The 12418-nt window shown below is 40.3% G+C and overlaps 1 protein-coding gene across 2 annotated transcripts in view; it reads left to right on the top strand.

Moving 5' to 3' along the window:
* The window catches only part of LOC134345238 (uncharacterized), a 192641-nt gene that overhangs the window by 126785 nt on the left and 53438 nt on the right, over positions 1-12418 (top strand). For both annotated transcript variants that reach the window (XM_063045582.1, XM_063045581.1), the window contains 4 exons: positions 1988-2145; positions 3277-3435; positions 8701-8853; positions 11309-11439. In XM_063045582.1, the coding sequence (XP_062901652.1) occupies positions 1988-2145; positions 3277-3435; positions 8701-8853; positions 11309-11439 (601 nt within the window). The remainder of the gene's footprint in view (positions 1-1987; positions 2146-3276; positions 3436-8700; positions 8854-11308; positions 11440-12418) is intronic.

The raw sequence follows: 12418 nt of genomic DNA, 5'->3' as shown, positions 1-12418 counted from the left end.
GAAACGTATGCCCTCCAGTTCTTCATTCCCCAACCCTGGAGGATAAAAACTGTATATTCACCCTACCTTTGCCTCTTGTGGCTTATACACCTCTATAAGGTCACCCCTCATTCTCCAATGCCCCGTTGAGTATGTCCTGGCCTGCTTATTCTCTCTCCATACCTCAATCCCTCAAGCACTGGAATATACACATAAATCACTTCTACAGTCCTTACAGATTAATGACATCTTTCCTATATCATGGTGACCAGAACTGAACACAGTATCCTAAGGGTGATCTCATTAATATGTTAACAACACTTTAAAATCTTAACTTGAATACTTGATGCCCTGACTGATGAAGGCTAACATGCTAAAAGTGTTATTCATTGTCCCATGAACCTGTGATGCCACTTTCAGGGAACCGTGTGCTTGTTCCTCCTTTATTTTACAACACTCCCCGGGGTTCTACCATTCACTATGAAAGTCCAAACCTCATCTATCCTCCCAAATTGCTACAAATTAATCAAATTTAAGCTCTATTTGTTTCTCCTCTCAGCCCACTTACCCTGCTGATCTAGATTGCTTTATAAATCCTGATGACCATCTTTACTTTCAATTACACAGCCTATTAGAAACATAGAAACACAGAAAACCTACAGCACAATACAGGCCCTTTGGTCCACAATGCTGTGCCGAACATGTACTTACTTTAGAGATTACATATGGTTACCCATAGCTCTCTATTTTTCTAAGCTCCTTGTACCATTTTAATATCATCTGCAAACTTACTAACCATCCTCATCCAAATCATCAACATAGATGACAAACAGCCATGGGCAGAGCAATGACCCATTGGAACACCACTAATCATGGGTCTCCTGTTTTAAGACCATCACCTTCAGCTTCCTGCAATCAAGCAAATTATACACACAATAAAGTAGCTCTACCTGGATATCATGCAATATAACTTTCCATAGCATCCTTCTGCTGCAGGCATTCACCCTCAATCACAATTGATTTCTTCTGCAGCTTCCCACAGTGTGTTTGCATTTACCTTTTCAGACTCTGAAAGTTTATCTACTTTCATATGTTTAAAGGCATCCAGTATCACCTCCACTGTAATATGGACTATCCTCAAGACATCTCCATTAAATATCTTAAGTTCTGAGATCTTTGAGCTTCATGAGATCTCACTACTTATTTTTTAAAAACAAGAGAAAATCTGCAGATGCTGGAAATCTGAGCAACACGCACAAAATGTTGGAGGAACTCAGCAGGCCAGGCAGCATCTGTGGAAAAGAGTAAACAGTAGATGTTTCTGGCCAAGACCCTTCAGCAGAAATTGACTTCAATTTCTGTTTTTTCACTAGTTACCTTAATTTATCTTTTTAATATACATACGTATACTTACTGTAATTTAGTGTTTTTTTTATATTTATCATGTAATTCATTGTACTGCTGCCGCAAAGTTAACAGGTTTCACGACATATGCCAATGATATTAAACCTGATTCTGATGTTCTTCTCTATGGTAATAACAGAGGAGAAATACTCCTAAATGATTTCATACATCTCCTGTGGTTCCACCCAAAGATGCCCACTTTGGTCTCTGAGGGGCCCTATTCTCTCTCGGGTTACTTTTTACTCTTTAGCACACAAAAATTCTCTTTCAATGATTCTCTGCTGAAGTTATCTTATGCCTCATTTTCGCCTTCCTGATTTCCTTCTTGAGTACACTGCCATATCCTCGATGCTCCTCCAATGATTATCTTGATCCCGGTTGCATGTATCAAATCCACATGTCACACTTCATCTTTTTCTTTTAAATCACTTACAGAAATGAGTGCACCAAACAACCAGGTGTATCAAACCCTCACTGATAGTTAGGAAGGGAGAGTTAACATCTGCCAGGTCGAAATTCAAAAAATAAGTTTGTGAAAATTTGTTTCTCTTCTTTAGTAATCAAAAAATTTTTTTTGTTGAATATTTGGATTTCTTTTCTTTAGATGTGATTCTTTTTCCATACGGAGATCAAGCTGGTGATAAAAGACTGAAGGATAGTTCGTCTGCTGAAAGAGCTACAAAAATAAATAATTTCGTCAGTCCCACTTTTGAGCCTAAGATGTTCTTCACTTTTGGGAAAACTCGGTTGCCTTCAATTTATGTAAGTAATTTCAGTCTATTCATAGACTGATCACAAGAAACAATTGGTAATAAGGTGATTACTCTGCGGTACAATGCCGCAGTCTGGCAGAGTTATTACCAATGAGCAATTGCACACAATTAGGTAGACACATAAACAAATTCACCAGTAACTCCCTAACCAAAGTGATGAACTTTTCTTATGTATCTCAGTCTTCCTGTTCTGAGTATTTGGAACATGACTGTAGAATTCCTGGGTGTGTCCAGGAAGATGTAGCTCCAGCAAGCCCAGGATAAGAGAAAAGTGGCAGGAACAGCTGTCCAAAACTCTGAAGTTCTGAATTCCAGTATAGCAGAAGGGAACTCATCTTTAACACAAGGATTCTGTACCTGGCATTCTGTACTACAAGCCTGTCACCAGATAGATTGCCTTTTCTGTAGCTGGGCTTGTGCCAAAACAACATTTTGAACATGAGGATACAAGAAAATAGGAGTGGCCTTCCTGACCATTGAATATGATCATGACTGATCTATTAGTGGCATTTCCCCACTTCCTTCAACTTTTCAATCTAGCAAGTGACCAATTGCACCAAATCTGAGTCTAGTGGACTGTGAGAGATGCAGCATGGTAGTGTCGTGGTTAGCACAGCACTTTATAGTACCAGTGACCCGGGTTCAATTCCCACTGCTGTCTGTAAGGAGTTTGTATGTTCTCCCCGTGACCACATGGGTATCCTCCAGGTGGTCCGTTTTCCTCTCACAGACCAAAGACACACCAATTGGTAGATTAATTAGTCATTCCAAATTGTCCCGTGATTAAGCTCAGGTTAAATCCGGGGTTGCTGGGCAGCGCAGCTCGAAGGGCCTATTCCATGTGATATCTCAATCAATCCAATCAATTAATCAATAAATAGATAGATAGATAGAACACTTGTCCTCTGGTCCTTACATGCCTGATAGTGCTGTTTACTTCATTTTTATGCATTCTTTCAGATAACAAATCACTGTTATTATCTTCTATCAAATTATTAACATGAGTTGTACCGTTCCAAATTAGATTTGTTCAATTTTGAAATGTATCATTGTCAACTTGTTCTTTTCCAATATACTTAAATTACCTGGTTAACTCACCGATTATCTTTTTTGTTGACAGTTTACAGAGAATGGGCTGATAGTTTTTCCATTACCAAACTCTGCAAAGTACAATTATCCAAACCCGTTTCAAAATGGATTTCAAAGCAATTCCCAACCACCGATGATTGCTGTGTTTTGGATCAATGCATACCTCTCACATGGAGAAGTTTTCTATCAGGTGGATTTGCTGTTAAATGTTGCTAAAAATTTCCATTGAAATAAACAAGGTATTGAAGAATAGTTGTGGGGGATGGAATATATACTGGGATATAAAATGGGTCTGGGTCTGATAACTAGCATGCCAGTGAAACAAGGTCCATGCAACAAAGTTAGCATTAGAGAGAGCGTGGATCATTTGTGAATAACAAAGTAATTTTGCATTTGTGTTAAAAGGAAATTTTGGAATATATTTGAATTTTCTTAAGTTTTTTTTAACAGGTAACAATTGTAAATACATTTCCAAAAGTGTTTTGCCTGCAAAACACATCCCAGATGTATTTTTAAAAAGTAAGATTTTTACATTGATTACATTTGCTCACAAAACAAAAATCAGAATCAGGTTTATTATCACTGGCATGTGATGTGAAATTTGTTAACTTGGCAGCAGCAGTTCAATGCATACATAATCTAGCAGAGAAAAAAATAATAAATAAAATAAAAATAATAATAATAAATTAACAAGTAAATCAATTACATATATTGAATAGATTTTAAAAATGATGCAAAAACAGAAGTACTGTAACTTCTCAATCAGAATTGTGGGAATGATGGTATTAAATGCTGAGCTATAGTTGATGAACAGCATCCTGACATAGGTGTTTGTGTTGTCCAGGTGGTTTAAAGCCATGTGGAGAGCCATTGAGATTATGTCTGCCGTTGACCTATTGTGGCGATAGGCAAATTACAATGGATCCAGGTCCTTGCTGAGGCAGGAGTTCAGTCTAGTCATGACTAACCTCTCAAAGCATTTCATCACTGTAGATGTGAGTGCTACCAGGCGAAGTCATTAAGACAGCCCACATTATTCTTCTTAGGCACTGGTATAACTGTCACCTTTTTAAAGCAAGTGGGAAGTTCCACCCATAGCAGTGAGAGGTTGAAAATGTCCTTGAGTACTCCCACTAGTTGGTTGGCACAGGTTTTCAGAGCCTTACCAGGTACTCCATCGGGACCTTCCGCCTTGTGAGGGTTCACTCTCTTTAAAGACAGCCTAACATTGGCCACTGAGATGGAGATTACAGGGTCATCAGGTGCACCAGGGATCTTCACAGCTGTAGTTGTATTCTCCCTTTCAAAGCTTGCATAGAAGGTGTTGAGTTCAGCTGGTAGTGAAGCATCGCTGCCATTCAGGCCATTGGGTTTCACTTTGTAGGAAGTAATGTCTTGCAGACCCTGCCAGAGTTGCTGTGCATCCGATGTCACCTCCAATCTTGTTTGAAATTGTCTCTTTGCCCCTGAAATAGCCCTCTGCAAATCATACCAGGTTTAATGGTACAGGCCTGGGTCACTAGACTTGAGTGCCACAGGTCTAGCCTTCAGCAGACGATGTACTTCCTGGTTCATGTTTATTGTTATTGTATGTTTATTGAGTTTAATTATTTATTCCAGCTTTTAAATTCTAACACTTCAACAGCCATCAGGAAAGGGAGAAAATAAGCTGATAACAGACTGGACCATTTCCCCTCCACCACCACCCTCCTCTGTCTGATGGAACTGGTCTTCACACTCGATAATTTCTCTTTCGGCTCCTCCCACATTCTGCAAACCCAAGGTGTAATCATGGGCACCCACATGCTGCAGTATGCCTGCCTTTCTGTTCACTGCATGGAACTGTCCGTGCTCCAAGCCTTCAGTGGTAACACTCCACAACGCTTTCGCCATGACATTGGCGACTGCGCTTGTGCTTTCTGCGTTCTTGCCGAGCTCGTCAAATTTCATCAACTTTCCCTCCAACATCCACCCTGCCCTTGAATTCACTCAGTCCATTTCCAACGCCTCCCTCCCCTTTCTCCATCTCTTCGCCTCCATCTCTGGAGACCGACTGTCTGATGATATCTTTTTTAAACCTACCTCTTCCTGCCATTCACTTGTAAAAATCCCATTCCCACTTCTCAGCTCCTTTGCCTCCACCACATCTGTTCTCAGGATGAAGATTTCCATTCTAAGCATTTCAGATATCCTGCTTCTTCAGTGTCCCTTCCTCTACCATCGCCCTCACCCACACCTCCTCCATGTCCTGGGCATCTGCCCTCACCCCATCTTCCCATTGCAATAACAGAGGTAGAGTTCCCCTTGACCTTACCTACCACCCTTCGAGTCTCTACATCATTTCCCGCAATTTCCACCATCTTCAATAGGGTGCTACCCCAAAACACATCTTTATCTCCCCCACTCTCCTCTTTCCACAGGGATTGGTCTCTCCATGATTTTCTTATCCACTCAACCTTCCCCACTACTCTCCCTCCTGGTGCCTATCCCTGCAAGCAACACAAGTGCATAGCTGCTCTTTCACCTCCTCCCTCAGCACTCACTATTCAGGGTCCCAAATAGTCCTTCCAAGTGAGGCAACACTTCACCTGCAAGTCTGTCAGGGTCGCCTACTGAATCCAGTGTCCCCAGTGCAACCTCCTCTACATTGGTGAGACCTAACGTAGATTGGAGGACCACTTTGTTGAGTATTTTTACTCCATCTGCAACAGGGTAGGTTTTCTTGTGGCCAAGCATTTTAGGTCCACTCCCCATTACCATTCTGATTTGTTGGTCCATGACCTCATCTATTGCCATCATGAAGCCATTCTCAGTTTGGAGGAGCAACGTGCATTTGATGGCTCGGAGCCAGTATTCACTGGAATTCAGAAGAATGAGGGGTGACCTCATGGGAACCTTTTGAATGCTGAAGGGCTTTGATAGAATAGATGTGGAGAGGATGCTTTTTTTTATGGTGGGAGCGTCTAAGACCAGAGGACACAGCCTCAGCATAGTGGGTATCCTTTTAGGATGGAGATGAGGAAGAAATTCTTTAGCCAGAGAGTGGTGAATCTGTAGGATTCTTTGTCGCAGGCAGCTGTGTTTTGTACAAACGTATGTTCAAGGCGGAGGTTGATATATTCTTGATTGGACAGGGCATGAAGGGATCAGGGGAGAAAGCAGAAGATTGGGGCTGAGAGACAAATTGGATCAGCCATAATGAAATGGTGGAGCAGACTCGATGGGCCGCTTTCCTCTCCTATCCGATTCTTTCTTCTTCAGCCCTCTAGGTTTTCCACCTAACACCTCCCAGCATCTCACTCCATCCCTCCTCCCCCACCCACCTACCTTCCCCCTCACCTGGCTGCCTCAATCACCTTAATCTGGCTTCTTCCCCCTCCCTTTCCAGTCCTAATGAAGGGCCTCGGCACGAAATGTCAAATGTTTATCCTTCTGCATAGATGCTGCCTGACCTGCTGAGTTCCTCCAGCATTTAGTATGCATTACCTTGATTGCAATTTAAGGCATAATTCCCTATAAACAAGTGAATGCAGAGTATTTTGTCCTTGAGTAGAAAATGTGTTTTCAGGATATGACCCCTAATGAAAGGTTTAAGGTTATCACAAAACCAGATAAGGCAAACTCAAACTTAAATGGAAGAGGACCTTCCAAACACAGACTCCCATAGTTGGAAAGGAATGCATGGGTATGATGGGGCAGTCTTAATGCAGTTGCTGAGATCTTAAAGAAAGCAGGGGTGAGATTAAGAAGATCATTTTGTCGAGCGACTAACAAGACAGTGGCAGGTAAAATCCAAAGTTTTTTTTTATACATGAAAAGAATGGAAATAATAAAGGAAATAGCACCTCCTAAAAATGCACTGTATGTGAAGTTGGAAGAGAAACAGAAGGAATTGGCATATGCATTGGGATTGAAGAAGGATTTGAAATATCGGTTCTAATTTCTTTGTGGTTGCACTGGGTATTATATTTCTGATATAGGAATGCGGCTGGAGGGTGTAGACCTCTTAAATGCACCTCCATTAAAAGAGGGTAAAGGATAAAGCAAATAAACAGCCAAGTCATTAGTGATGGGATCATTACTGTCCCATCAACATTTTGAGAAGTACCAGTTAGTCAAGCATTGCTTGCATTGTTTTTGAGAAATTGATAGAGGAGGTGGTACGGATCAGTGGATATTTAATGGATTTTTAGCAAAATTCTTGATAAAGTCTAGTAAAGTAAAAGCTCATGGCATACAAAGGAAATCATATAAACATTGGCTGTGTGCGAGAAGGGAAAAGACAATAATCAACATAAGTTTTGTCATCTGCTCTGTGTACAATGGGATTCCATAGGCTCAGAGGTAACTCAGTTGTTGTTTGTGATATATTGAAATAACTTCAACTAATTATAGGATCTACAACTGAGAATTCTGCTGAATGAAAGGGTATGAGTAAGGAAGAAAGGCATAACCTGCAGGAAGATATCATGGACTGGAGTGGACCAAAAGTTGAAAATAGACTTTGATCTGGGGAATGTTGGGCAATGCAGACAAGTTCAGGGAATATATGAGAAGCAGCAATGTATTAAGAAGTGTAGAGGAATTGAAGGATTCAAAATATTTTTTAAAAATGAAATCATTTGGATGCTACTTGCCTTCAATGGCAGAAGCATAAAACATGAGAGCAGAATGGGTCTGTTTGAACTGTATATCCACAGCCACAGTTCTTGCTAATACAATACAGGAAGATTAAATAGAACTAGAGAGGATGCAGGGGAGAGTTAGGAGGATATTGCCAGAGTTATAGCAACGATGAGACACCGACAAGGACAAGGATGTTTTCTAAGGGAACAAGAAAGCCTGAGACATGATTTTATTCAGATATATAGAAGGTCTAGACAAAACAAGCTTGAAGGACCTATTTTACACAGCACAGCATTCAGTCAATTGGGAAGAAAGTAAGTTCATTGGTATAAGTGTGAGAAAAGAATTGAGGAAAATGGGCCTATGGCCAAAGAATAACAGGGGTCTGGAATTCACTACATAAAAGAATGATAAAGGGAAAAACCCTCATTAAATTTGAAAGATACCTTGAGCAATTGAAGAGCAGGAAACTAAAGGCTACAAATGGAGACTTTGGAAGATTAAGTAACCTTTTAAAGCACATATTTCAACTGCATGGACTTGATGGGCAAAATGCCCACCTTCTGTTCTGTGAATGTCCATGATTTTCAAAAGGTGACTTAAATTTAACTACTTTATACAGAGCATACTGAATGAGGTTATCAATGAGCTAATAATGTGGAAAGCAATTAAAGGAAGTGGAGTAAGCATTTAAAGAATAAGATCTTTTGGATTTGTCAGCGGTTTCATTCAGTCATCTGGATTCTGATGTTCCTATAACAACCAATTAACACCGGGTAATGTATATTTCTTAATCACTGATATGGATTTTGTTACATTTATTTTATAGGAATATGAAACATTTGGTTTGAATCCTTCTAACTTGGTACAGACAGTAGAGAAAATGATAGAAAAGAACTTTACAATTACCTATAAGGCAAAATGGACCTTGAAGATTACCTGGGTTAATGTAACTGCAGATCCTTCTTCTCCAGTAGACGAGGTATTATTCTTGCATATTTTTTCTCAAAATTAGTGTAAATGCTCGATTATTTTTATATTAATTCATCAATAAATGTCATGCAGAGTTGCTAAATTACCTGGATACTCATTTGGTAACAACCACTAGTAAGATGGTGGCGCGCACAGATGTAGCGGCCTTGCCGGGTCCAATCAAAGGTGTATTTCTTCATTTTATTCATCTTTTTTATGATCACAAGTCTCCGCTAGATAGTAAGAACATCAGGTACTACAGGAATATCCCATCAGTGAGTTGCTTGATAGTATTGGAGTTGGACGTATTGCGTACCGTTGCTGTGTTGTCACCTGGACTTGTGTACTATTGGATGGTGCATAGACCAGAACAGTTGTGAGTGATTGTATAGGATGTTTTCACTGTGATCACAAGACCCTGTTGGATATTGGTAACGAAGAATGCTGCAAGTGCTGGTTCATTTGTGAAACCGATGGCAAGGAGAGCTGTGTTGCCTCATTTAGGGCAAGGACTATGCCTAGACCATGGGGTCAGTTGTTGCAGTTGCCCAGAAGAGGAGATGCCAAGGGGGGGTGCCTCTATGGGGTAATAGAATCTGTTCTGGGTTGGGCCTTGGCCTGAGAGGAACACTCTTTCTTTTGGGGCTATATTTGTGTATGGTTGAATGACAATTAAACTTGAACTTAAACCACTGCCTGGGCCAACAATGCAGAAACACAAATTCAAAGATCACCACAGCAACTATGGAATTTAAATTCTGTTAATAATCTGCAACAGAAAATAAAACAAATTTTAGCAGTGTTGGTCATACTACTGCTAAGTTGTTGTGAAAAATTTTACTTCACAAACATACTCAGTGGTCACTTCATTAGGTACAGGAGGGGAACCCTCTGTAGTATCCTACTGTTGTGGCCCATCCACTTCAAGGTTCAATGCGCTGTGCATGCAGGGATGCTCTCCTGCGCACCACTGTTGTAATGTATGGTTATATGATGTTGCCCTCCCATCAGCTTGAAACTGTCTGACCATTCTCCTCTGACCTCTCTCATTAAGAAGGTGTTTTCCCCAACAGAACAGCCACTCACTGGATGGTTTGTTGTTTACACCATTCTCTGCGATCACTAGTGTGTGTGGAAAATTCCAGGAGATCAGCAGTTTCTGAGATACTCAAAACACCCCATCTGGCACCAACAATTATTCCATTGTTAAAGTCACTTAGATCAAATTCCTTCACCATGCTGATATTTGGTCTGAACAACAACTGAACCGTGTCTGCATACTTCTACATTGCTGCCACATGATTGGCTGATATTTGCATTAATGAATAGATGTATCTAATAATATGGCCACTGAGTGTATTTCAAGGGAAGAAAGTGCATTAACCTTATCTGCTGTCAGTGATATGTGGCTCCAGAACTCTGTGGCTGTCCTCTGAAGTGGCCTGACCAATCACCTAGTTCAACCACAATGATTTTATTGAAGCAGAGTGTGAAGAATAAACAGCAGGTATTGTCTGCCATTAACCTGGGCAGTGACATCACAACCCAGTTGATCTTGTGAAGTCCACCTCACATTTCTGGGAACTGGTGCACATTTGAAAGAGCTGTCTCACAAATGTACTCAGGCTCACGGGATCCTGCTTGGTCAACAGCTATGGAGTAGCCTGATTCCTGACAAGTAGACTCAGGACATTGGGCATTCAGGGTACAGCAACAGAAGGGTGCACTAGCATAATCCGTAAGCCCATGGCCTGGCATATCCTTCATTCCATCACTCCATCATTACATTGAAATCAATTCAATGAGGAGTGCAGAAAGATGTACCAGGAATAGTGTGAGGTTAAGTGAGAAAAGGGGTGCCAAACTTTTGAAAATGCAACACAGGGCAGCAAAATCAACCTGAAATAGATAAAGCTAAGCATTCCCACAACCAACAGGGCAGGTAATCGTTGTCCAATTGTATTGCATCTCTGCCTTTTAAACATAGTAAATGTATTCGCCTCTGCCATGTCCTCTGGCAACTTGTTCCAGATCGCCCTCTGTGTGGAAAATCTTACCCCTCAGATCACAGATAAAGATTTCTCCACTCTTACCTGAAACCTGACCCTCAAGTTCCAGATTTCCCTGACTAGAGAAAAAGACCCCAATAACCAATATGATTAATTAAACTTGAGCAAATGAACCTTCCAGACTCTGAAAGATTTAAGCCTGATAGGAGAAAAGGAGCAAATACAGGTTTGTTGTCATTCATTATATCCTACAAAGATGACTTCATTTAAATATAAATAATTGCACTTGGACTCCTCTGGTAGAACCAATATGATTAGTTAAACTTGAAGTCCTTCTTCATCATAGCTGGAACCCTGTACCCGATATCTTAGAACAATTATTGATAGGCAATAAAAACTGGCTATGCCAGTTAACCTTTGTCCTGAAGCATTAATAATCTTTGTTCTTAATTACAGTCAAATACCTTTCAAGCAGTGATAACCACAGATGGAACTTATTCATTTGTTTTAATGCTGTATAAATTTGGAGCAATGAACTGGGATGTTTCAAAGCTTCCATCCAAAAACGTTGTTATTGGGTACAACAGGTGAGCTTTATTAAATCCGTGCACTTCTGAAACTATTTAGAAATAGAAGATAATTTGCCTATATTAATATAATTAACCTGGTAACCAACTTACAGATGGAGATTTTTGTGACCAAGGTCTTTTCCTTAATCTAATTTTCTTCACATAAACATGGTGTCAGAATTGTGAGCTACAAAAATGAGCTGATCTTTTATTCTGCACCCTTTCAAAGCATTTGAAATATCAATCTGTAGATGTGGTACAATAGTGTAACTTGTGCATCTCACTTCCTACCCCAGCCCATCGGCAGCCACTTCATCACTGCAAGGCAAAAGAACAGAAATATATCAAAAAGACAAGTACATTGTGAAAAATCACACTCTGAGTAATTTCATTTCCAAAGGCAATAAAATTCTTCAGAGGACTACGGACACTAGAAAACAATTTCTCAGAATCCCACACTCTTTTGACTACAATTCAACTTGCAGCATGGCCACCTGACATCAGTGAGAGGCTAACTTTAGCAACACTATCAAAGATTTGCTTCAAGAAGCTGAAGAAGTTGCTTTCCTATAGGTTGCACAGGAAAATGAAATAGAAAAATCAATATTCTGAAAGGGCCAATGGGTAGTTTAAACAAATTAGACTCAGAATTGCTATGACATAAGCCAGAATTCTGGATTCATTGTATTTCCTCCATTGCCCAGACTCCTGCTTTTACCCTACAGCCTCCCCATCCACCACACCCCTTCACCCTTCACCTCCTCAAGCCATAAGAATGAGTTATTGTCTTTACGAAAATGTCTATTCCTGAGGATTACTACTGCGATGCTGCAAATTTTCAGGACATTCGAATGGTCCAAGCAACCAACACAGGGCCTCCCCAAGGTACAGAAAACCTGACTCCTGGAAACCAGGAATTCTCTCTCAAAATGTTAAAGAATTTTTCAAACCAGTAATAATGCTTTGTGGTATTCATTAACAACTGAATACAGTATAT

The sequence above is a fragment of the Mobula hypostoma genome, chromosome 4, assembly GCF_963921235.1.
Source record: "Mobula hypostoma chromosome 4, sMobHyp1.1, whole genome shotgun sequence".
Classification (NCBI taxonomy): Eukaryota; Metazoa; Chordata; class Chondrichthyes; order Myliobatiformes; family Myliobatidae; genus Mobula; species Mobula hypostoma.
Note: the sequence above shows the minus strand (reverse complement) of the source record. Positions and strands in the feature narration are given on the sequence as shown.